General features: G+C 39.6%; 1 protein-coding gene across 3 annotated transcripts in view; it reads left to right on the top strand.

Moving 5' to 3' along the window:
• The window catches only part of POLA1 (DNA polymerase alpha 1, catalytic subunit), a 335,037-nt gene that overhangs the window by 264,638 nt on the left and 42,836 nt on the right, over nt 1-27,563 (top strand). For all 3 annotated transcript variants that reach the window (XM_075854008.1, XM_075854007.1, XM_075854009.1), the window contains exon 35: nt 20,557-20,653. In XM_075854008.1, the coding sequence (XP_075710123.1) occupies nt 20,557-20,653 (97 nt within the window). The remainder of the gene's footprint in view (nt 1-20,556; nt 20,654-27,563) is intronic.

The following is a 27,563-nucleotide window of genomic DNA, read 5'->3' as shown; positions in this document are numbered from 1 at the left end:
CAGACGCTGATGTTGGACGAGATGGCCTGGCTCGCAATCTCCATTCTAGTTTTTTCCCAAAAGTGTTCTTTGGTGTTAAGGTCAGGGGTCTCTGAAGGGTCACACAGGTATATGGATTAATACCACACCAATAGCACAGTAATTAATGCATACATGCAGAGTAAAAGATGCATGGTATTAATAATAAAGGACAGGTAATGCCAAGTCTGAATAAACAGAGGAATCAGTGCTGTTACATAGAGCTTAACGAACCATGCGAAAGCAGAAGTAAACAGTACAGACAGGAGGGTGGTACCATCTAAGAACTGAACGACTACACTAATGGACATATCTGTACAAATGTCCAAATGAATGCAAACGTGAATCTAAATGGAATCCCAAACAGAGGTATATGACCTGGCATGCCTTACCCATGAGTGTCAGATGTGTTAAAGTGGCCCAGAAGGATGGAAGTGCCCCGACGCGCGTTTCGCGTATACAGTTTTTGGATCCTCTGTATATTTTATATCCCCTCATTGTTTAAATTTTAGCAATAAAATTGATATTTTTCTAATTTTCTATTATAAATAGTGTCACACTCCTGTTTCTCAATTTTAAGTTATGATGCGTTGGAGAGGGTATTTTGTTACTTTTTCCTTATAATTTGGAGGTGCTTAAGCATACGTAGGAATCACCTTGTCTACGTGTCCTGTGAGACTTCTGTTGATTACTTTGTGCACTGCGGCACAGACATGCGTGAACAGAAAATGGACTTCCACAAACATGGAAGCATACAATTTTCCAAAATGTCTCTGTATGCCGAAGAATTAAGATTTCCCTTCGCTGTATTGAACGTGCCTAGGCCAATCCTTGAAAAATAACCCCATAGCATTATCCCTTCTGCACCAAACCTAACAGTTGGCAAAATGCAGTCCGGAAGGTATCGTTCTCCTGGCATTCACCAAACCCAGATTCATCCGACTCATCAGACTGCTAGATGGAGAAGTGTGATTCGTCACTCCACAGAACACATTTCCACTGCTCCAGAGATCAGTGGTGGCGTGCTTTACACCACTCCATTCGGCACTTGGTGATGTAAGGCTTGCATGCAGCTGCTCTGCCATGGAAACCCATGCCATGAAGCTCCCGACACGACGGTTTTTGTTCGGATGTTGATGCTAGAGGAGGTTTGAAACTGCAGTTTTTGAGAAAGCAGAGCCTGTGGCAATGGGACTAAATGAAACATCTAAATTCAATGATTAGGAGGTGTGCCTCAGTACTTTTGTTCATATAGTGTATATCTGTTCACATGTTTGTATATTAGGCCAAAACATCATACACTGTGGGCAATACCTGCATTGTACACAATCTTCTCTCCTCCATTCATATAAACTGTTCACATTCTAAACTCCAGGATTTCTCCTGTCCCTCTTTCCTTTTTTGCAGTTCCCAACCACAGGTAAAAGACCATAATAAGTTTTAAAAAGAATATGAATGTTTGATTATCCATAACTTTGTTATATATAGACTTTAATCTTGAAACAAAAACAAGTTAAGCCAGGCTCACATTTGAGGGGTTTTCAATGTGCTTACCTTTTTGTTTTTGTTTTCTGACACTGGTCAGATGCAGTGTAAAGGTACTCTTACATGGCACGACGTGGGCCGTGTAGACTAGCGCTGATTAACAGTTCATTGATTGGCACTAGTTTGCTCCATTCACTAGGAGCTAGTATGGGGACAAGTGCTCGTTACTACTATCGTTCGTCCCTATACATTTCTATCACCTCGGCAGCACATCTCCCGGTGTCCACCATGTAATACATGGTCATGCTGAGTCCCCCCAGAGCATGAGCAGCTTTTAAGTTTCTCACTGTTATGGCTTCTAGGAGGGTTCCAGGTTGGGGAGCCACTTCTATGACATTCATAGGCCCTAATGGAATATATGTACAGGCGTCTTCCCTCTTTAGTCAACCCCTTTAATTCACATTAAAAAATTTTAATGGTTCTTTAAGTTTTCTATTAGGAGATATGATCTATTGAAGTTACAGACCTAAAGCTTAAGGCTGCATCACTGAGAAATTTCCTGATCTGAATTCTGTCAGGTGCTGTGATGTATTGAAGATCTTGTGTTGATTCAAATGCCAAATATATATTCCCACATATGAACAGATTACTGCTGCTTTTCAAGCCAGGTAGTAGATTCTGATGTCAGAATCTATGGGTCCTCTTAGGCTGGGTTCACATGAGCACATTACGTCCGTAATGGACGGAACGTATTTCGGCCGCAAGTCCCAGACCGAACACACTGCAGGGAACCGGGCTCCTAGCATCATAGTTATGTACGATGCTAGGAGTCCCTGTCTCTCCGTGGAACTACTGTCCCGTACTGAAAACATGATTACAGTACGGGACAGTTGTCCGGCAGCGAGGCAGGGACTCCTAGCATCGTACATCACTGATGCTAGGAGCCTGGCTCCCTGCAGTGTGTTCGGTCTGGGACTTGCGGCCGAAATACGTTCCGTCCATTACGGACGTAACATGCTCGTGTGAAACCAGCCTTACACTGCCTAGTATTTTTTCTGTATATGAATTAGGCTTTGTTCACATCTGCATCGAACGCTTCGTCTAAAGTCTCCACCACAGATTCTGACCGTTTTGGCTGGAAGAATAGTTCTTCATGTTTGTTGGGTACCAGTGGAGCTCTTGCACTGCGTTATTGTCTCCATTAGGCTTTGTTCACGGTTCTGTTTTCCGTTCTTCCTAGTCATAAGAGCAGAACGAGAAAAAATGGAAGCGCCGGATCCATGTATGATGGGCTTTTTTGTCGAGCAAAAATGAGTATGCAACGGAGGCTCCTAAGGAAGCCTTGCAAACCAAAACAGCCTTACAAGACACAGTTCTAGATTTTTTTTCCTTGTTTGTATTTGTAAGCAGTATTTACTCATACCTCCATATTTTACTTGCCCGCTCACTAATTGCAATTAAGTATATACACGCGCGTTTGTATAAAAGTATGTTAATAAAAATATATATAGAATTTTTTTAATAATTAAGTCTTCACTGCTAATTACTAGTGTACTCTGCTATAATTTAGAAAGAAACATCTGCAACATTAAACTTTGACCTTGTATGCCAATTGCCATGTGCCAAATTGACTGATGGCAAATGAAGTACATTCTCATCATCCACCAGCCAAATGCAACCAGTGGCACTTCCCCGAAAATAAATTACCCGAAATTTGCTGTGCATTCATATTCAATTTCATCACAGCAGATGCTCATTAGTATGTTGTTATTAATTGGTATTCACTTTAGGTTTTGTTTAAAATGAAGATAATAATTAGGTTTTAATTACTGCATCACTCTGAGGAAAAGGGAGTTGTGAAGTGACTGAGAATGCAGAAGTATTTTCACATGACATTGCCTCATTGTATAAAGCTTTCAATCATAATTGTGATTATGTGCCTGGATATTGGACTAGATATCTGGTTCGTTTTGTTTTTTCTCTCTCCTAGTACTATCTGACATATGAATAATGACCAAGTAAGGTATAATTGTTTCAATGTTTTTTATGTAGAATAAGAAAAAATCGTAATAGGTCACTATAATGTTTCTTGTTCAATCATAGACTGTTTTGTTTGATGTACTAGATTAACATAGCATTTTGGAAAATGCATACACCCCCCACGCCGCGCCCCCCACCCCGCCCCCCCCCCCCCCATGCCAGTATATTGTTTAATTTTGAAAGAGGACCTGTCAATAATGGCCTTATAAAGGAAACCACTTGTTTTAAGAAAAAAAAGTGCATGTATGATCAGATATTCAGCGTTTTTGAGATTTTGTTCTTTTCTCTAGGCAACAGCAGTTCTATACTTGAGTAGAAAAATGGCAGGGAACGAGTCAATTCATTCTTGTTCTAAGTCTTCAGCTTAATCATATTTGACATTGAAAATCTAATAGATTCTTTTGTTTTCACCTATCTTGCTAATTGCAAAATGTGCCAGTGAGCAAATGTACAGGAGGTGTTGATATATTCGAGAGAGGGGGAAAAAAAACGATATTACTTTTTTCTTTACCCATTTAGGCAGTGACTTTTAATTAGCCCATCTACTAATATGAGGTCGCTAAACTCCATATCTGCTGCTTTATTTCTCCATGTGACTTGCCATTCGTTTTGCTTCAGTTGGCTGGCAAAGGTTGTTGTATATCCATTACTCAGAACCACAGCACTTTGCATTTCTGAATTGACAAGCAGTTATATTGACCTAGCGCTTATTATGGGTCAACAGCTGCGTTAACCATCGGAAGGACTGAGGGGCAATTAAAATGAATTGGCAAAAATATATCTTCCTAATTTACTCCAATTTGTTATTTATGCTAACATTGTATGGCTTCTATGGTGACACTAAACAGAATGGACCCAATAATGGCAATTAACATAAAAATATAATGGCTAATCAAATTGACAGCAACTGTTTCTCATCATCTCGACACACAATACATTATCAAAACAAACTATTATGAAGGAGGTAATTTCGGCGTTCTATTCAACCTGCTGCATGTGTGCAGTCAGAGAGACGTGTACTCGCAATTACGACTCAATCTTAAAAACTAAACAAATAACTTAATCACTGTCCTTTTTTTCAGTCGCTCCCTCTCCTGATGCTGCAATCAGGATTTTCTAAAAATATATTTGCAGTGATACATAATATGAAATGTAGAACTGTGTGGAGACAATGAGATGCTTATTGCAGTGGGTCTCGTACCTCTCATAGGAGCATATTTCCTATTATTATTCCTTATTGCAGAGGAGCATATTTCTCATTGTCTTTACGCTATGCACAGGGAATGGCAAAGTTAATTCTTTCTGACAGATCAAAAATTGGTAATCCACATTTTATTAAACTAATCAGCAGCCATTTTTACAGACCGTATTTAGTCAAGTGTGCAGTAACTGTTACGTTTTCAACTGGCTTTTAGTATTTCCCTTCCATATTATTATTATTTTTTTTAAATGTTTTGCGAACCAATGTTTGAGAATCCAACAGTTTTTAAGTTCCAAGCCATTTCCTAGCTGACTGCAGGCTGTTTTTCCAACAGAGTACCGTACACACCATTGCAGACTTCAGGCTGCCCAAAACAGACTTAATGATATCCTTACTCCTTAGCTGCAAGGGTAGCCATTCCTAACTGCTAATTCCTTAGTTAAAGCGTACTTAACTTTTCAGGTAACTTTTCTAAATAGGCTGTCGTGTGTACAGATGTCCTTCCTTAGCTTTCCTCTTTTCTCAACATATCCTGTGATGTGTGGAGCAATATGACCAGCTAAAAAAAACAAACATGATTTTGCGAAACTTCGTCATTAGATGTCAGTGTGGCCACCCACTGGTTGTGATGTGATTTGCAGCCTGTCAAGGGTTTTGCCATCATGTCTCAATATTGTATTGAAATGAGACCGAGTCCTTAACCAGATTTTAAAAAAACGTACGGGTGGACTCATATACGTGAGGAATTTCTGCCTATTACACCCTGCATTTTTAGCAATCCTCCGCCCGCGCTATAAAAATCTATTAAAATCTCAATCAGTGTGACGGGGGTCCGGAATGTATGTTAGCGAGTGTACTGCAGTGAGTACACTGCATATAATTTTCGGTCCCCACAAAACCCCTTTGAGGAAGATCGTATTCAGAGTAAGTGAACAGTTAGTAGAGGGGGCTGATAGGTGGAGAAAGAAGCATTGTTCTCTAATCAGATATATTGCAAAAAATGTTGGGATTTGCTTGTAATATTGATTTATGGGAAGTTTAAGACGTTAGTGACGTTTCCTAATTGGTTGAAAAATGTAATATTTTAAGAGGCCCAAATCAAAAAAGTTTAATTGGAAAATGATGGTAAGATAAGAGCTAAGTTTTGAATTAGAATCTCTTGAAGCTCTTTGAATTAAATTAATTGAAAGGGGAGTTTCTTGGATCAGCAGTGAAGCAAACCACTCCAAGCCATTTGACATGTCAAAGTGAAATGATTATGGGATTTAGCTCTTATATTCCATAGTTTTCCAGACAAATATTTTCCAATATATTAAACTTTTCATTACATCATTTACTATGTCAGTGCTTTATTTTGCTTTAACACGTTAGTGACCGCCCCATAGTGTTTTTACGGCGGCCACTAATGGGCTTTGTTTCGATGCAATAGCCTTTTTGCGAAACTGCATCGGAATAAATAAACAGCAGTTAAATGTCCCTGCTCTCCGCTACCAGAGGTAGCTGGGGGCATCCCTGCCCGATCGAGTGAGATCGATATTAGTATCGATCTCACCCGTTTAACAACCCTCAGATGCGGAGCTCAATAACGAGCGCCACATCTGAGTTGTTTTGAAGAGATGGAGAGAGCGAGCTCCCTCTCATCCCACTGACACCCGGCGATAAGATCGCCGAGGGTCTGTCTCTCCGATGGCATCCGGGTCTGGTTGTACTGTATGCCTGCTAGGTCATGCCTCTGGCTCTGCAGTGTATTAAAATGTGATCATAGGATCGCATAGTGAAGTCCCCTAGTGGGACTATTAAAAAAGTAAAATGAAAAACCCACTTTTCCCCCTTACAAACTGCTTTATTATTAAAAAAATAAAGTAAAAAAGTTACACACATTTGGTATCGCCGCATCCGTAACGACCCCAACCATAAATTTATTACATCATTTAAGCCGCACGGTCAACGTCGTAAAAAAATAAAATAAAAAAACATGCAAAAATTGCTGTTTTCTTTGAATCCAGCCTTAAAAAAATTTGATAAAAAGTGATTAAACCGTTGCATCTGGAGTTCCTTCATGATAACTTTGACTTTCGTCGGCTCCTCAACCCTAGAGTGTGACTTTTGGGCATAATGAATGAGAATGTACATGGCTATTATGATAAAATATAAAATGTTTTATTTTGTGCTAAGAAGGTTCTGATTATGGCATGGAAGGCCACGACCTGTCCGTGTCTGGAGCATTGGGTCCAATTAGTAAATAAATATGTACCTATGTACCAAAAACTGTATCTTAACAAGCGCTGCCCTGACAAGTTTGGGAAGATTCGGTCTAGATAGTTGGAGGCCTCGGACACTGTCGTTTAATGTTTGTTTGCCCTTTTGGATGGAATGGGAGCAATGCAGATGACTGCAGCGCTTGGGTGAATGGTGTGTGCATGTGTATTCTTTTAGTTCTTAGGCATCTTCTGTGGTCACCTCAAAGTATATCCTGTATTGTGATACTTCTTTATTTGTTCACTGCCTTCTCTGTACTTTGAATGTCTTGTAACCATGGGGCCTTGTGGTTCCAACCCGTTTACGGGTTGGTACTTGTGTTGTATTTACTTGTACTTTTGTACTTTGAAAATTAATAAATAAAACCTTTTAAAAAGAAAAATCGCATCTACTCCAAAATGGTACCGATAAAAACTACAAGTCTTCCCGCAGAAAAAAAAACCCTCATACAATTGCATCGGCGAAAAAAATAAAAAAGTTATGGCTCTTCAAATATGGAGACACAAAAACAAATAATTTTGAAAAAAAAGTGTTTTCACTGTGTAAAAGTAGTAAAACATACAAAAACTATACAAATTTGGTATCGTTGCAATCGCAACAACCCACTGAATAAAGCTATTGTGTTATTTATACCACACGGTAAATGGCGTAAATTTAGGATGCAAAAAAGTGTGGCAAAATTGCAGGGTTTTTTTCTACAACCCCCCCCCCCCCCCCCAAAGTTAATAAAAGTTAATCAACAAATTCTATGTACCCCAAAATGGAGCTATTAAATTAAAAATTACAACTCGTGCCGCAAAAAAAGAAGACCTTATACAGCTATATCGACGCAGAAATAAAAGTTATAGGTCTTTGAATGAGACGGTGGAAAAACGTAAAAAATGCCTTTGTCATTAAGGTCCAAAGTAGGCTGGTCATTAAGGGGTTAAACAGCCTTTAAAAAGTTTAATTCTAGACCAAAAGCTAAAGTATGTACATAGATCACACCCTTTCTCCTGTCGAATTCACCAAGAAGAGTCATGTAATTCTTGTCAGATGCTTTCACAACAGGGAGCACCTAGTTTTGAACATTTGATAAGTGTTTTGAGTTGGTTCTTGCTTTTTTTTTTCTAAGTGTACGTACGTACGTGCGCGCAAAATTAAGGAGAACTTGTCAACAGTTGTTTTTTTTTTTTATACTGCTGCATAGGTGCTAGGAAGATATTTCTAAACAACAATATTAAAACATACCTTAGAAAAATGGGTTTCAATATTTCCAACGCTATATGCAAACCATTTTCCGCGACTGAACGTGGACCGGAAGTGTGTCACGTCCGCAAGCAATAGAACGTGGCCGCTGGAAGTGGGGCAGCGCGATCTTTCAGCGCCACAAGTCACCAAAGGCGTGCCAGAAATTTTCCAGGCGTGCTGGAAGTTATTCAAACAAGCTGACAGGACTTCATGAACAACCCGTTGGGTTTAAGTAACAGATGGGGTTACCTGGTCTGAGACTCATCTATGGGATTATCCTCTCCAGGTCCTGATAGCGCCCCCTCTCATTCTGCTCCAGCTGAGATCACTATGGTGACTAGTATTGGGAGTACGCCATAGGGGGGAAAATGCTAACCTTGGAATAGTGTGGTGTAAGAAATGGTTGCTTTTCTTAGGGGGGGAAAAAGCAAATCACAAAAAAGTTAAAATTGAAGCAAAAAAAAACTTTGAAAATGTGCTGTTTGTAACAAAAAATTGTCTGACTGATATTAAAAAAAAACCTTATGCAAGGACTGTATTTCCCCACTCTTTTAAAGATGAACAACCATTCCTAGTAGATAGTCTAGGGATTATGGTAAGAGAAGAGATTGTCGTCTTTAGTTGCTATTAAAGACTTGGGTCCATCAGAGGTACATCAAAATGTCACACCAGCCCCTGCATCTGCTAATAATTCACCTCATTCTACTCCTAGAATGTACAAGATGTTAGCGACCAAGATAAATATTTTTTTCTCCTATGAAGACATGGAGGCCCTAATAAGAGCTGTAAGAGGAACAATGCAAATTGAAGAAATACAACCTCCTCCTACTGTACAACATGAAATGTTCGGAGGTTTAAGACCCAAAAATAATCTTGTGTTTCCTATAAATATGAATATCAAGGAAATTATTTTTGAGGAGTGACAGGAGCCACATATAAGGCCATTGATATCTAAGGAGTTTAGAAAAAGGGTTATTTTTCACCCTAGTGAGTCTATCCAAGTTGCAGAAAGAGTAAGGAAAACATCCCTTCCGTTTGAGGATTCGTCTCCTCTTACAGATTCAATGGACCGTAAAGCAGATTCACTTCTTAGGAAGTCATGGGAGTCAGCAATGTATAATTTGAAAACAAATATTGCTGCTAGATCCATGTACATATGGGTTAATGAGCTTGAAAACCATCTCAAGATTAAAAACTCTACAGAGGACGTAATTGAATCCATCCCCAAGTTGAGTACAGCCACAGGATTTCTGTCAGATGCTTCAGCAGAATCTGAATATTTCCACAACGGAAGGTACCTAGAAATTTTAAAGGAGAGCCTATGTCTTTTCCAAATCTATTGCCAAGTGACTACGGTATCCCGGATGACCACCAAAAGACTGGCATATGTGTGTTATATAATAAAGTAGTGCGAACATAGGGCTCTACTAGTATAGATTCTAAAAGATACTTAGAATAATCATTTGAGTGATGTATCCAGTCCATAATATGTATACGCTAGCTGGCCAAATCGTATCCCCTGAGATACGGAAAGTTCAATCCCCAGTGTTCACTAGTCCGTTAATTTAGTAAGGAAAATGCTGGGTTTCTTCCGGACCACAGAAATTTAGTAAATGCCCCTTTTAATGAGGTGACCTCAAAATGCTTCAGAAGGCGTGGTATGGTTTGTAAAAGGATACAAGAGCTTGGCAAAAATCATATTGATCAGATGCACTTTTCCCTTTAGGGTAATAGGGTGGTGTTCCTATCATGTAAGCTCTGCCTGTATCTTATAAGGGGGGGGGGGTATATATTGAATTAGGGGTCTTTCCAATTTTTAAATTAGGGTGCTATTTTCAGTCACTGATTCCTCAGGCCAAGTATGGGGGTGTAGACCGAGGAGTTCACATTTCAAGGGATTCATTTTGAAGTCCGACACAGTCCCAAAATCTTGCATGTATTGATACACAGTAGTTAGATATTTTGCTGGATCTGTCATAAATATCATGATGTAATCTGCAAACATGGCTGTTCGTACTGTAAGAGACACTATCTATCTTTCCTGAAATAAAAAGAAGTGCTCCAGATAATAGGCAAGTGGCTTCAGAGCCAAATTGAACAGGAGATTAGATAGGGGGCAACCTTGTGTAGTGCCTTTCTGGAGTGGAAACAGGGAGGATCTTCAGCCTCTGAACTATATTGCAGCCTGTGGTGTACTATATAGTGCTTTATGAAAAACTCAAAAGTTGCCTTTCATCCTAAATTTATCAAGGACGAAATCCAGCCGCTGCCGTTGGACTTTGTCAAAGCCATTTTTTAGTGTCAAGGGCTACTAAGAACCCTTTGCTTCAAGGCAGAAGCTGCAGCTTAGAGATATACTATAGGGACAAAACTGTTGGGACACACCTTTTGAATCCTTGAATTCAGGTGTTTAATTCAGTCCCATTGCCACAGGTGTATAAAATCAAGCACCTAGCCATGCAGGCTACCTTCACAAATATTTGTTAAAGAATGAGTCATTCTAAAGAGCTCACTGAATAGTAGTGTGGTAGTTGAATAGGATGCTGCCATTGCAACAAGTCCGTTTGTGGAATATCTCAGAGTGAATAAATTTCACAATCAACTGTGAGTGGTATTATTGCAGTGTGAAAGCGTTTAGGAACCACAGCAACTCAGCCACGAGCTGGAAGACCATTTAAGTTTACAGAGCGGGGTCACTGACTGCTGAGGCGCTTAGTACATACGTCACCAACGCTCTGCTACTAAACCACCTCTGGCATCAATACATTTCTGATTTTAACCCCTTCCCCCTGCTTGCATTCTGGGCCCTAATGTCCAAGCCATTTTTTACATTTTTACATTGTCCCATTCAAAGAGCTGTAACTTTTTTATTTTTGCGTCGGCATAGCTGTATAAGGTCTTGTTTTTTGCGGGACGACTTGCAGTTTTTATTGGTACCATTTGAGAGTAGATGCGACTTTTTGATCACTTTTTATCACATTTTTTTAAAGTCAGGATTAACAGAAAACAGCAATTTTTCCATTGTTTTTTATTTTATTTTTTACGGCGTTCACAGTTCGGGTTAAATAATGTAACCGCTTTATAGTCGGGGTCGTTACGGACGCGGCGATACCAAATATGTGTAACTTTTTTGCTTTATTGTAGTTTTTTTTAATAGTAAAGCATTTTGTAAGGGGAAAAGCTGGGTTTTTCATTTATTTTTTTTTTACTTTTTTTTAAAATTAACTTTATTAAACTTTTTTTACTTTTTTACTAGTCCCACTAGGGGACTTCACTATCCTCCGATCGCTATTATAATACACTGCAATACTTTTGTATTGCAGTGTATTACTGCCTGTCCGTTTAAAACGGACAGGCGTTTGCTAGGTCATGCCTGCGGCATGATCTAGCAGGCATTCGCTCCAGGCAGACCTGGGGGTCTTTATTAGACCCCCGGCTGCCATAGAAGACACAGACACTCGGCGATTTTATCGCCGGGTGTCAGTGAGATGAGAGGGAGCTCCCTCCCTCTCTCCAAAACCATTCAGATGCGGTGCTCGCTATTGTGCACCGCATCTGAAGGGTTAAACGGGTGAGATTGATACTAATATCGATCTCACCCGGCAGAGCAGGGACGCTCCCAGCCCTCAGCTGCCTCTGGCAGCTGAGAGCAGGGAGATTTCACGGCTCCCTGCTCTGTTTACTTTATTCTACAGCAGCGACGTAGAATAGCGGCGCTCTAGAATAAAGCCCACTAATGACCGCCGTAAAAAGACGTATCGGCGGTCATTAAGGGGTTAAGCAAAAGGCTTTTTTTCAGGGAAGACATCAAGGACCGCTGCTCTGCAGTGCAGAAAGCAAATTATGGTTTGAGATTGGATGCAAACTATTCTTACAGGTGTCAACTTTTGGAGATTACTTTCAAACCCTCTGATTCTATATAACCAGTATTGGAACAGACTGCATTACAACACCCTGTAGGGCAGGATTTGGACAGTTTTGCTCTTCAGGACAAAGCACATTGCTATCATAATGGCAAGAAAAAGGCAATTAACAAAGGAATACAGACGATTATAACCCTTAAGTGTAGGTCTGTCCTACAGAGAAATTGCCAAGAAAGCCAAGGTGGCAGTCAGTACAGTTTCCTATACCATCAAAAGGCACTTGGATCCTCTGACAGAAAGAGGTCTGGAGACCAAACCAAAATCAGATGTAAGTTTTTGAGAGTCAACAGTTTGCGTGATCGGCGCCTCACAGCACAAAATATTGAAGCCCAGCTTAATGCAGCAAAAAAATAAACAATTTTCCATTTCAACTGGGAAGAGAAGACTTCTATCTGCAGGTTTGACCGGTCGAGTATCTGTAAGAAAGCCACTGCTAAGATTGTAAATTTTAAAAAAAGACTTGCCCGGGCGAAGCAGCACCTGGAGTGGACTACTGAAGAGTGGAAGAAGGTCTTATGGACTGATATAAAAATTAGCCATCTTTGGTATATCACGCAGGTTTTTTGTACGTCATCGAGAACGTGGAATGGTGCTTCCTCAGTGTGTGACACCAACTGTCAAACATGGAGGAGGAAGCGTGATGGTCTGGGGCTCTATTACTGGATCCAGAGTTGGCAACTTGCATAGAGTTACTGGCACACCACAGCTATTTAATGCACCATGCAATACCCTCTGGTATACACCTACTTGGTCGGAGGTTCATATTACAGCAAGACCATGATCCAAAACATACTTCTAGCTTATGTCAGAACTGCCTAGAAAGACACGAAGAAGCCGGTAGGTTACAAAGAATGGAATGGCCTGCACAGTCTCCAGACTTGACCTTGTTTGGGATGAACTGGACAGACTGGTGAAAGCAAAGCAACCTGCTAGTGCAGCACATTTGTGGAACTTCTGCAACAACGTTGGAAAGAAATTTCTGAACAATATCTGAATGCAATTGTAGAAAGAATGCCTTGATTGTGTAAAGCTGTAATCCACTAGAGATGGCTACTTTGAAATGAAAGCATAGAAAAAATAAACAAGTTAAGATGAATACAAATAATGGATTAAGTTTGTTTCTACAAATTAAATCTAGATTTTTGACTTTCCAAAGTACATTTAAGACATTAAACTGTAAATCAATAAAAACTGGAAAAATTGAGGTGTTCTAAAACTTTTGACCTGTAGTGTACATACACACTAGTCCCACCCAGATGATTAGTGATTTGCCCGCTTTTGTTTTGTCTGTTAGATTGATCAAATCTGGCATTGCCAGGGAAATGTGGTGTGCCCATATTTTACATACAGCTTTAGGTCCAAATTGGTTAGGGAGATTGACGATAAGATTCGGGTAACAGTGGGTTTTTGCCCGTTATAAGGAGTGCCGTAAAATAAGCTAAATTAGCAGCTACAGGGATCATTGTGCCATGAAATATGAAGTTAAAATAGTCCGTAAAGGCCGGAGAGATCTGCTGACATAATACTTTGTGATACGCGGTTGAGTAGCCATCACAGCTCAGGAGCCTTATGATTTTTAGGGATTTAAATGTTTCGGGAGAGTTCTTCTATGATTATATCAACATTTAGGTGTTCTAACCGGCTAGCAGTGGAGAGCTCAAGGGTTTATAGATACTGCCTGAGCAAGGTGTGATCAAAGGCATTATTGTCGTCATATAGCTAATGGTAAAATTGCTTAAAGGTATTAATACTTTGAGATTGGTCAGTGTGAATAATTCCATTACTAGCAAATATTTTAGTTGTGCTTATGGGCTCTAGATCCCCTGGCCATATTGGCAAGAAGTCTACCTAGGATTGGTATTCTACAGTAACAGCTAGAGATTTACTCTAAAGAATGACACCCCCTTCTCTATAGTCCGAGGCAGAGCCAAGAAACTCCCCAACCCACATTTTTTTTTTTATCCTGAAGAAAATCTCTGCTACGAAGAGGAGTCTACTGGAGAAGGGCTGTATCTACTTTTAATCTCTTGATGTTAGAGAGTGTTTGGGGGGGGGGGCTTAGCAACCTCTTCACATGACTTGTACCTGATCAGGCCAAAGTCCAGGGGTAGAGAACACGTTGTCGAGAAACCTAAAGTATGGAACAAAGCCACTCCAGAATAAGGCTCGAGGCGGTAGTTCCATGATGGTTAGTACAATCGTTTATATGCACATGTAGAGGAATAGGAAAGACAGAAGACATGGCTTCCTTAATGAACCATGCCTGAATCTTTGTGATGCCGAACTATATGAGCCCTATAAGGCTTTCTCCAATCCCTTGGAGGATATAGTGTAGTTCCAGCCTCGCAGGGCCGTGCCACATGTGCTAGTTTAGGGGCCGCAGGATTCGCAAACAGAGGACCGCTCACCAACCAGTTGTCTGCCAGGGCTCCAAGCAGGAGCCTCACCACAACAACTTTTCCTGGTCTTCTAAACGTTGCAGGCCCAATCCAAAGGGGTAGAGCGGCAGCTCATTGCACAAGGATTTTATGCCGCTGGAAGACCAATAGGCCCTCTAGTCGCCCCAGCGGTGAAGTCTTGGAAACTGGGTCATCAGGTGTCCGCATGGAGCACCACTGCAGCAAAAGGGCACCCCACCTTTCAGCCTGCCAGCCTTGCTGTTCTCTTACGTCAATGGCATGCCTCCAGATACACCGCGAGCAGGAGATTCAAGCAACTCCGAACTTTCTCCACAGTGGATATCCAGTAGCAGGCAAGTACCCAGTGACTAAAGAGGTAAGGAAAACCATGTATCCACTGTCAAGTAGCAGTATTATTGTGCAGGATGGTAATTGAAACTACTGACCGGGAGCCCTCACGTCTTATTTTGCCCCCCACACTGCCACTTTTAAAACAAGCTAAGAATTATCATGGAAACCTAATACAAGGGGGTTATTCCTTCCAACTAAGACTGTATAATGGATCAACTTTGCCAAGCAAAATATTTGAAGGATGTCAAAGTTCTAAAAAACATATTTTGAGTTTTTGTGCCGTATATAGTACTGAACTACAGACTAATTTAATTTACTGATGGGCAAGCTAGTGGATAAGCAAATATATAGCAACCGCCAAAGTATATTGGATGGAAATAATTCACAATTTCCTTGCAACTGAACTGTTGTGATTCCAGAAGTGTCTTCTGTGTAACACATGTTAAATGCATTTTAAGTTAGTCAGGTCCGAAAGGCCACAGGTATAGTAATACTTACTCCTATACCAGAACAAGGTGTATTTTGCTAAGCATTAGTCATTGGTAAAATAAGAGAAAAAGCAAGAGCGTCATCAAATACCAACAGATAATTGATAGTTCCTCCTGACAACAAATTTGCTTGGGATTGGATCTCCCTGCCATTGATGGTACTCGATCTGATGTTTGTGGGGACATTTTTTAGAGGGTACACTTTTTCACAACAACATAGAGTAAAATTGTTAACTGTAACAGAACTCTCTTTCTCAGGGCCGTTGGCAAATGTATAGTCTACCAGGATAAATTGCAGTCTCAATACAAAATTTGTTCAGAACATTCCATATGTAACTTTCCGAGTAAAGTAACCAAAAAAAGCCAACCTCTTTTCATTAAGGCATGAAATTAACTTTGTATATTATCATACATTTCCTTGAGCATGTCTTAGCGGAGGTCCTCACAAAATCCAGTCTTGTGAAGAGAGACTGATGCCCCATTATTTATTATTAGCCCTGAGTAAAGAGGGACATGTAAAAATCTCAATAGGTTTTCTTATTTAGTCATTGGATTTACAATGACAGGGCCAGGCATTCTATTGAGCGCGCCTCAGCTTCCGAATCGGCACACGTGCAGTATAGCACTGAAGTTTCACGGGTCGAAGCAGCTCTACTTCAAATGCACCAATTATGTCAAGCTGATTCGAACTGTGAAACTTCAGTGCTATACTGCACGTGTGCCGATTCGGAAGCTGAGGCGTGCTCAACAGAATGCCTGGCCCTGTCAATCCGAGAAGGAAGGAAGGGAGTGACTGGGGAGAGAAGGTAGAGCTGTTTGGCGCAATGTTGCGCCAAATTTTCATATAAAGAATAAACTTCTATTTCTACAACGGAGCCACACATCTGAAAAGGAAAACAGAGTTTTATTTATATATATATATATATATATATATATATATATATATATATATATATATATATATTTATTCAGAGGAGGCTACACAATCTTACCGTGCTGCTGCTTTTATAGGCCAATTTCCAGTGACAGACTCCCTTTAAACCAGAAGCAAGGTACGTTTTGTATTAGCTGCCCTTTCTGATCCAAGGCACATATACAGGGAATTAATAGGTCAAACGGGAGCCTGATTAGGTTAATAAGACACTGATTTGTATCTTAAGAATGAAATTCAATAAATTGATCATTAGTCAAAGTTTTCATGTGAGGGAAAAGTCAAAAACAACCTTCAGTGCTTGACAACATTGGGAAGAGAAAAGGTACAGGCAAGGCAGCAATGCTAACAACTGAACTGTTATACCATCTAGAAGTATTTGCTACATATGCAATGCCATATGAATGGCTCTAATTTATTCCGGCTGACTTTTGCAATATCTCGCTTAAATGATACCTCTGCTCATTGGGGGAGATTTATTAATCGTGTCCAAAATGGTGCATGTTCTAGCAAACCTATTGGAATCTGCACATGGTATATATTTGTTGTAACTTGCTAGGCCTGTTAGTGATGATTCTTCTTTACGCCACCTCATGACTTGCGTACATGTATACTAGTAATCTACATCAATTATGTATATATTTAGTACATTATGAGATTTCTATTAGCTGACTGACACTTTCGAAAAGTGACAAGGTAGGGGAAGGTAATTTTTCACACGCCATGTATTCCAGTTTTTTTGTTCAGTTTACGATATGGTTCTTGTGCATTTTGCTTAGTAAGTCTCTTGACAAGTGAGAACACAACAGTTTCAGTTCTGCTAAGATTTTAGAGTCTTGAGACTTGTCTGCTCTAAGCTCTCTGGATTTTGAAATACAAAATTACAGATCTAGGATGCTGCAACTGAATATTAATGATAATGATCTGAAGCCGTGTAAGTTGCAAATCGCATAAACATGAGGACCTAACAAGCATTTAATAAAGGAACTTATATATGAGAACTGCCCCTTGCAGATCTAACAGAAGGTAGGTTTGTGCATGAAAGGCCATTTTGGACCTTTGTGATTTTCTCTCTACTGCCCCCTACTGGTTTGGCAGCTGTGTGGCAGAAATTCTTCCAAGAGTAATATTAAACTATTTCCACTGATAACGGAGTAGAGACAATCTGTAAGGTAATCTGTTGGCTATAGATAAATGAAGCAATCCCTAAATTTGCCTCAGAGGTTGTTACTCGGTGCAAATGAACTTCTGAGGTGTTTATATGTTGTGAACCAATAGTGGATCAAATGCTCTGGTCACAGAATGCAGCCTTAGGCCCCGTGCACACGACCGTAAAAAAAAATCCGTTATTGCGGACCCGCCCGGTTCTATTAGCCGCGGACACCTTTCCGTATCGCTACGGAAGGGTGTCCGTGCCAGGAAATATAGAGCGTATCCTACTTTTCGTTTTTGCGGGCCATGCTCCTTTGTATGGCAGCACAGCACGAAAATGTGGCCCACGGCCGTGTGCATGAGGCCTTAAAGTGAAGGCATTTTCCATGTTAAAAAAAAAAAAACTCCGGACATCTTCCTTCGAATCATCAGGTATTCCCAGCATAGACATGTATAACCTGTAAAGGGTCTGTCTCACCAGCTGACCTCACATTTTATTAGTAGTGCAGGGTCTTTCTCGTAGCTGCAGTCACGTGTCAGAGGTACAGGATCTCTCACAAACGGAACGCACATTATTATTAGTGGTGCATGGTCTTTCTCGCAAGCTGCAGTCACCTACATTATCAGTGGTGTACAGGGTCTGGCTCACCAACAGCATTCACATATAGATGTGCAGGGTCTATCCCACCAACTGCATTTGTATATCAGATACGCAGGCTCTGTCCATAGCTGAAGTTCCATTTTTATTAGTCTCTATGAGCCCTACGGTGATGATCCTTTTCTGAGTGCTGACCGCACAGTTAAACATGCTGTTTGCGGTATTCGTGTGGGAAATAATACCCTTATGACAGTGTCCATTGTGTTGCATACATGTACTTTAGTTAGTCCACTCACCTGATATTCAAAGCTTGAAAGGGGTTTTTATATAGGATGGACCTTTCCAGGAGCCCTGCTTTTTTTTTTTCTTTCACTATTTTATTTCGCCCGCGTAAATCAGCGGAGAAATCACTTTTTGTGTAGATGTCCACATATTAATTAGCCAAGCTTTTTCTCGTCTCCCTTCATTTAAGCCTGAGAGGGGTTCACATATTGCATGGCTCTTTCCAGGCGCCTTGTGTGCTGCAGGGTCTCACAGCTTCAGTTTACCTTACAGGTAGTTCATCTATTTAAGCAGGAGACCGGAATTAAGAGAAATTGTTATACAGTAAGTAAACAAGTAAATCTCTGTAGTGAGTGATGTACACCACCATGCAGGTCCCGATTTACCACAGAAGTCTGGTCTGTGTAAACTAAAGGCACCAGTATACAGCGGTAACAGCCACCCCTGGTATGTGACAGATTTCCTGTGGTTATAGTGTGTATATGTGTGTGTGTGTGTGTGTGTGTGTGTATAGATATATATATATATATATATATATATATATCTCCTATCTATCTCTGTTAACACAGATAAAACTGAATATTGACGGATTATAAGTTCCTCAGTCATAGTTACATAGGAAATCTCTCAGCTGATCTAAGACTGCTGTCTGACTAGAAATTTAGATTGTCCCGGATATTAGAAAACAACTGACAGGAAATATGCAGTCCTACTTACTTACTAACCATTTGTAGTAATCTGGGAGAGATTTTATTCAATTCTGTGGTAAAAATGCACAGAACTTTCTGCTCTACGTGGGAATACATCCGTATGTGAAGCTGCCTAAAATAATTCTGAGGTACCGCCCTGCCTGACCACGCTAATCCTGAGGGGATGCCTCACCCAATTCAGGACTTCACCTGAAGTGATTACATGCACAGTAATGCATTTAATCACTTTTCAAATGGCATTTAGGTGGTTAGTCGTCTGTACCCATCCGCTTTTGCTAGGTGGCTGTCTCCCGAAGAGATAATAGCGGCGATAGCAGTTTAGGGTGGTATAAACTGTTGACAGGTTCCCTTTAAATCTGTACTACGCCCAAAGAAACCAACTTTTATTGATATCAGTTACTTTTTGCAAAATGTTTCTGCGTGTACCTAGCTCAAGTAACTTTTTTTGTATCCAGCAATTACTTGATTAAGGCCTCATGCACACGACCGTAGCCATGTGCACGGCCGTGATGTTCGGGTCGGCTGGGGGCAGAGTGTCACCCGCAAGCCGCCCGAAAGTCGCATAGCCGTGGCCATTATTTGCCATGAGCCTGGACCGCAGAACACGGCCATAATAGGGCATGTCCGTTCTTTCTGCGGTCCAGGTTCCTGGGCCACGCATGGACCGTGGAAACCACGGTCGTATGCATGGCCCCATAGGAATGAATGGGGCCGCAATTCTCCCGTGGATCTTCGGGGGAATTGCAGCCGCAAAAGCACGTTCGTTTGCATGGGGCCTAAGTTTAAATGTCACTCAGCATATTCTCTATAATTATATTGTTCCATATGACCGAAGATACATATGTATCCTACTAACCATGCCTATTACACTGCACAGCAGTTAGAATATTTTTTTTTTTTAAATAAAGTAAAACTTCCAGCAAGCATATTGGTGCTAGATGTAATAAAGCTATGGTGTTTCGTGAAGCCGCGCTTCCTGTATCAATACATTTATACTGAACTTAAATTGCAACTAAGTTTTGCTTACAAATAATACAGAGGTTATTATCAGCATGGTAACTCAATTTAGCTGGGGATTATGGATTTACCTTCTATTGAAAAACGTATTAAAGGGCAGTTGGGGGGAGGCGCGATGTGAAGTTGTAAATGTTTTTCACTTCCTGCTGAACATCAGGAAATTTGTCCCGCACTTTAATGTTGAACAGATGTAATCTACATATCATTACTATTCTGTATAAATTGAATTGTGAAATTGCATGATTGATCTTTTTAAAAGACAACATTGTCATAGGAGAAATAGATTTTGTTTTTTGGTATGATTACATTATGTCAGTCCTGGAATAACCATAACGGTTTGAATTGTGTAATAAACATGTATTCGTCTGTGCTGGAGAATTGCTTACATTTGTGATTTGTATTGCATTAAACATTGTTCCTTTACAGAGATCAGTTAGACATTAATGTTGTGCGATTTTTGGTTATTTTGCAGTATCCAGAAAAGGCATTGTACACCCAGCTATGTTTCTATCGATTCATCTTTGACTGGGATTATGCACTGGAAAAGGTTGTTTCAGAGCAGGAAAAAGGTAAGGCTACATGAGGTCCACCAATAAAAGACAGGTTCACAATTTTTTTCATTTTTATTTTATTAAAAAGACTAAATTATTCATTCCTTTCCCTGTTTGGATAAATGGAAGATACTTCAGAATAAAGGGATTGATGTTTTGAAGCCACAATGGAAACACTGCATAATGAAGTAATAGTGATTTAGATGGAAATGCAAGCAATAATGTAACTTGTCTTCCATGTGGCCAGGCCATCTTATATACATAATGAGTAATTTGTGTAATGCAACACATTGCTGGCATTGTGAGGCAACCCTTCTAAACACACAGGCTTATTCTCTGGCCATCAGTCATGTAGGATCTATGCATTACAACATAGCGGCTTATTGTATTGTATTCCTTCAATTGAATGATCACTAACCTAAACTGGCATATGCCAATCAATTAGTTGGTAACGTATTTGAGACCTCTAAAAGGGAACCAATGGGCATAACTTGAGGCACATGTATATTGTAATCATTAAAATAATGTATTTGAGTACATTTCTTCTACATAAGTACACCTTTTTAGATCCACAACAATTGCAATTGTTAGATGTAGTGCAGACAAATGTGTCTAAGGCTGTGTTCACATCAGTGTTGGCTTTTCATTCATGGGTTCCGTTGCAGCTTTCCATCGGAGGAACCCATGAACGGAAAAGCAAACGGAAACCATAGCTTCCGTTTGCATTACTACTGTTTTCTATGGTAATCCTTCCGTTGCAAATGGTTTCCGTTTGTTTCTGAAACGCAAGGGTTCCAGTTTTTTAGCTAGTGGAAACAATAGCGTAGTGTTTGTTGGTTCAGAATGTGTGTTCCTTTTGTTTTCTGAATGTCCGTATCTGTATATAGTAAACATAGACAGACAAATAGATTAGCCCTTGTTTCCCAGGTACCTATTGAATGCTTATAGTATTAAATGTGTAACTTTATTTATCATTGACTATAAAGCATACAAGTGAAAATTAAAAGCGCAATGTGAACTGAAAGTCCCTGTATGGCAATGCTATTATTGCTCAGTGGTCTGTGCTATCTGAGTGCAGGGTCAAACTACCACTTCTAATGGCCACACTGCCGGTATGAGATATCTAATATAGCGGCTGCAGTCCGCTTTGAAAAGGACCTAGGTTTAACAGGACACATTAAATTTAAAACAAGAAAAGCCCCCCCCCCCCCCCCCCCCGTGGGGGCTTAAAAGTTCACATTGCGCTTTTAATTTTCACTTGTAAGCTTTATAGTCATTGATAAACAAAGTTACATGTTTAATACTATAGGCATTCAATAGGTACCTGGGAAACAAGGGCTAATCTATTTGCCTTCGGCAATATTGATGTGTTTTGTACATAGTAAGTGTGCATGTATGTCGTAAGTGTTCACGCCTGTATGTAGTGAGTGTGCATATGTGTGAGAGCATTTCTAAATCAAACTACAATGTACTGCGTAATTTGCTCGGAAAGGCTGCAGAATTTCTTACCATCAGAGACTGGCACCTTTCCTTGCCACAGTAGAAAATGCAAGACCTGGACCAACATTTTTTCATCAAACACCATCCAGATACCAAACACGCAGCAGGACTATAAAATCACTGGCACGTTCTCCTGTACATCCTCCAATGTAGTTTACATGATCCTGTGTACAAGGTGCATCAAAAAAGGAATCTACATTGGGGAAACTAAACAAAAACTACAAACCAGGATGAATCTTCACAGACATACAATAAAACAGGAGGTGGATACACCCGTGGGATAACATTTCTCTGGACCTGATCACAGTTTGGCAGATTTAAAAGTCCTAATACTAAAGGGTCATTTTAAAAACAACAGAGAGAGAAAAATTTGTGAATTCAAGATGATGATAAAATTCTAGTCATTGACACAAGGCCTCAATCTAACACCAGGATTTATGAGCCACTACATTGACACACGTCACGTTCCCCATCAAACTGACTCCAGATGCCTTAACTCCTAAGTCATCACCCCTATAACCTCAGTTTTATTGCCCCGGCTTATCTTAATGATGTATCACTTCATGTACTAATTGTCTTCGTGTAACATCTAAATGTTGTGCTTTTTTTCGAAGACATTCATTTGTAAACTGCCTGAAGAAGGAGCCTCTGTGCTCTGAAAGCTGCATATAGAACTTTTATGGTTAGCCAATAAAGGTATCATATCTTCTATACTTTTGTCTTTTTGTGACACACAAGTATTTAACATTGCTTACAGAATGTGGAAATTACATCACAGTAAGAAGAACTATCACCATCACACAACCCTTGGAAAAATGCACCAAAAAAATCTGCCATTTTTCCACAGTAAAAATGAAAATCCAAACCTAATTTTGCCTTAAAAAAACGCATCAAATGGAGCTGATTTTCCACTAGTTGATGCATAAATGCGGCAGAAATTTTCTGCAGCAAATCCGTTGTGTGGACATGCCCTAATTGTTAACTTTCCCTGACTCGACAGAGACTAGCTGCTATGATGTTTCCCATACACCACACGTGAGAAAAAGAGGAGATCCTGCTCTCCTATCTCTGTAGCACGCCCTCAGACAAGCAGCAGCATGAAGGACGTTATACTACAGTACTGTGCCGTGTAGATGTGCACGTAGCACTGAAGTGAGATAGAACACTTACTAGAAGCAGCAGCAGCGTCTCTGTTTCTCTGATCCCTCAGTGAGCTGATAATCCATCTCGTCTCTCAAGACTGATTTTAGCAGTAAATTGAGAGTTAATGTTCAGTGCAGGGGGAGGGGAAAAAGTGGCTAAGTGGTGAAAAAGGCATTTTTCTCTAATAAGATATATATTACAAAGTTTCTTATATTTGCCAGGTAGAAAGTTTATATTGTATTTAGTGATAACTAGATACCTGACATAAATCAGAAGTAGTCGTATAGTAATTATCTCTTTAGTGAAACCTGAGGCATTGAGTCTGTAAGTGATCATAAATTGGCATAGAAGTTAAATGCTTAAAAAAAAAAAGTTACCACATTTTAATGTACACTAAAGAGCCAGGGTTCTGAATTTAAAAGTATTTTTTCAAAAAATTAGACTTCTATGGCAGCGAGAGATGGATTAAAGCTTGATTTAAGTACTAGCCAGTTTTTTTAAAAATTGCATGGTGCCCACACCTAGTAAGAGGTATCCTAGTCGGCTTTCCCGTTCGTTCGTTCGTTCGTTCGTTCGTTCGTTCGTTCGTTCGTTCGTTCGTTCGTTCTTTCTTTATAATGCATGTGTGGAGATTTATTCGATTTTCTTTTGTCGTTTAGCGGGACCTATTCCATAGAATACAATTAGGTATAACGTAAGGGACTTTTTTATGACAATTGTTAGAAATATTTGCTTCCCCCATAGCAGCCTATAAGAATTCCAGCTGTCAATTGCTACTGATTGCTGTCGGACTACTGTCCGCAATCATTTATAGCAAGATGGCCCGATCTGTTGTCACATTCCATGTTTCTGTACTGATGGATGAATAAAACTGATTCATTCATTCTCCGGATCGGTGAGAGTGCCAGCGACTGAACCCCCATTAATATTTTATGACATGTCCTATATTTGCGTGGAAAGCTCAATGAAAGAAAATTATTTGATCTGTATGAAATTTAAAATGAAGCTACAATAAAAATTTAGCTGTATTGAATGTCTGTGTTATATGCCTAATAACGTAATTCCACATTTTGTCTAGTTTTTGTTTTGTTTGAAAAAGTCTGTTTTGTTTTTTGTACCATAGTTTACTTTTTTTTTTAATTCCATTTACTAATATGTAACACATGAATGAATTAATAGAATACCGTCCTAGCAACACCTCAAGTCCACACCCATTTACTCATTTTAGGTTTGAATAGTGCTAAATCTCCGGCCTTTCTCAACTGCATACCAACTTTTTAGCGCCACATATTTAGACTAAATGGTAAGTTAAGAATTCTGGGTAATATCATGCTGGCTCTGGCTGGTGCTCAATGGGTATACACAGAGCAGTGATATAAATACATAGCAGCCTCGTAGTGCAGGCATTGTGCTAAAAGCGGTTTCATGTTACAAATGACCACCTTTTAACAAACACATGAAATTATACCTGTGGTAGATACATATATGTGTACAGTTTTTAAATTAAGTAAATACACATGTTAATGGAAGTTCATTGTTAAGATGATTTGTGCCTGCCAAGAATCTTACTGTCAAATGCATATCAGAATGTTTTTCCGATCTTAAATAATTTAGCTCTGAATATAATTATGTAATTATTTTGACATAAAACATAACATAGTATCTCCACTTATCTTGAATCAGACATTTAATCTGATCACTAAAGACATACAAATATGACTGAATGACAGACAGCACAATTTCTATTTACACAATAGAAATAACGTATTCTCTGTTGTGGAAATGTGTCTTAACCCTTTTCCTGCTAAGTTTTTGGAAATGTAACTTTTTGACCCTGTTGTCCTTGGGTCTTCTGTTTCTACTTAAACTGATGATGTGTAGTATGGGGACCAATGCACGCCTTGCTGAATTTATAATCCAAAGTAGAAAAAATCGAGGCACTCACCGACTTGGCAATGAATTTCTTTTATTCAAGATCTTGGTCTATATGATGCGGAACAAGCCTACGGCCGTTTCGTGTGCAGACACGCTTTGTCAAGGCCCTGGCGTCACTTCCTTTTCCTACTCATTTTATATCCATATGTCAGTGCGTGTTTTCATAACAAACTTTCATAAGATCAAGCAGAAAAATACACTGGATAACAAAGTAATGCAACATAGTCATTTCATAGCATAAAGAAACATTACATTGTTTTACTTAAAATAACATGGTCTATGTTAGAAACGATCTTCGTGCTTTCATGTCATTGGGATTGAGCGGTCCTAGTGCGCCTGTCTGTAGAATGATTTCAGCCTCTTTTTGTAAGAGGATTTTATGTCTATCTCCCCCGGACACCATTGGCTTAATTTGAGTGAAACCTGCAAACCGAATACACCCTGCATTATTTGCATGTTTCTACTGCATGTGCTGTATCAACCTAGGGCATCCCTCACCTGCATTTAGTGACCTCATATGTTCACGAAATCTTATATACATATATATAGTTTTTCCTATGTAAAATCTGCCACATATATGCAAACCACCATATATACCACATACTCTGTTTTACAGGTTATCAGCTCGTTTATCTCAAACGCACAGCTCCCTAAATAAAGGTTCCTATTGCGTATTCAGGAATTACAAAAATTGCATTGTCCCCATTTTTGATTGCCTTTCGGCACCATTGCTGATGGCCAATTCTCATTTTCTTTTTCCTTTTGTGAAAGCGGCCCTTAACCAGTACATCTTTTAAATTTTTACACCAAGGATACTATCGGTTGTCTGGTTGCGACCTCCGCTAACAATGGGTCATTTTCAATCAGATGCCAATGTTTTCTGATGCTAATGCGAATTACATGACTCATAGGGCTATGACCAAATGATAGAACAAACCGTTTGTTCTGTTTTGCATGTGATTGTTTCTTATTTTTGTTTTGTTGTAATAAGGATATTTGGTTATTTTTATTTGCCTTTTTCAGTGCTTCCATAATAAGACCTGAAGGGCATCGCCGTGACTCCAATCTTTGACTCATTTCTCCTGCCTGCTTATAGAATACCTCATCATTAGTGTTAATTCTTCTAAGACGTAGAAATTGGGCATATGGTAGGGAATGGGTCACTTGTTTAGGATGGTAACTATCATACCTTAAAAGTGTATTGGTGGAAGTGGGTTTTCGATACCCTTTTGTTTGAACCTTTCCCTCTTTTATGGTTACATAGACATCCAAAAATTCTATCTCCTGGACCCCAAATTTATGTGAAATTCATGTTTGTATTGAGATATCGCACAAATGTTAAGAAATCATCTTGCGTTCCAGACCACACTATAAAGATGTTGTAAATGTAACGCAAGAATAGTTATAAATAACTAGCATATGGGTTAGATAAATTATAGATCATTTCTTCCTCTGGATCGGCTTCAAATGAATTTGCAAAAGTTGGGGCCACTGGGGTCCCCATAGCCGTTCCTGCATTCTGGCGGTACCATGTATAGTCAAATTGGAAGGAATTGTAATTCAACACGAATTGCGTTGCTTCGCAGATAAATTCAATAAACATAGGATCCCCTTTTGTATAGTGTAATTGACGTCTGACAGCCTGTACACCCGCATCCTGCGGGATGCATGTGTATAGGCTCTCAACGTCAATACGAGCCAACTTAAAGTCTCGCTGCCAACCAAATTCCATGAAAATTGTCAAGAAGTCTTCTGTATCCTGTAAATATGAGGGAATATTACCTAGTAGTGGGCGCATCACCCAATCCAAATAGCGTGAAAGTGAGCCAATGCCTGCCACGATCGGGTGGCCCAGTGGGCATTCAATCGATTTTGTGTACTTTCGGGATGAAATACCAATAAGGTTTCTTAGGGAATGGTGTAAATAGTTTTTCTGCAAAACGCTCTAAGAAAAATCCACCTTTAACCCCTTAAGGACGCAGCCTAGTTTTGGTCTTAAGGCTCAAAGCCCATTTTTCAAATCTGACATATTTCACTTTATGTGGTAATAACGTCGGAATGCTTAAACCTACCCAAGCGATTCTGAGATTGTTTTCTCGTGACACATTGGGCTTCATGTTCGTGGTAAAATTTGGTCGATATATTCAGTGTTTATTGGTGAAAAATTGCAACATTTAGAGAAAATTTTGAAAAAATTGCATTTTTCAGAATTTAAATGCATCTGCTTGTAAAACAGACGGTTATACCACCCAAAATAGTTACTAGTTCACATTTCCCATATGTCTACTTTAGATTGGCATCGTTTTTTGAACATTATTTTATTTTTCTTGGACGTTACAAGGCTTAGAAC

The sequence above is a fragment of the Rhinoderma darwinii genome, chromosome 2 (assembly GCF_050947455.1).
Source record: "Rhinoderma darwinii isolate aRhiDar2 chromosome 2, aRhiDar2.hap1, whole genome shotgun sequence".
Lineage (NCBI taxonomy): Eukaryota > Metazoa > Chordata > Amphibia > Anura > Rhinodermatidae > Rhinoderma > Rhinoderma darwinii.
This window is presented reverse-complemented; position numbering and strand designations above follow the sequence as displayed.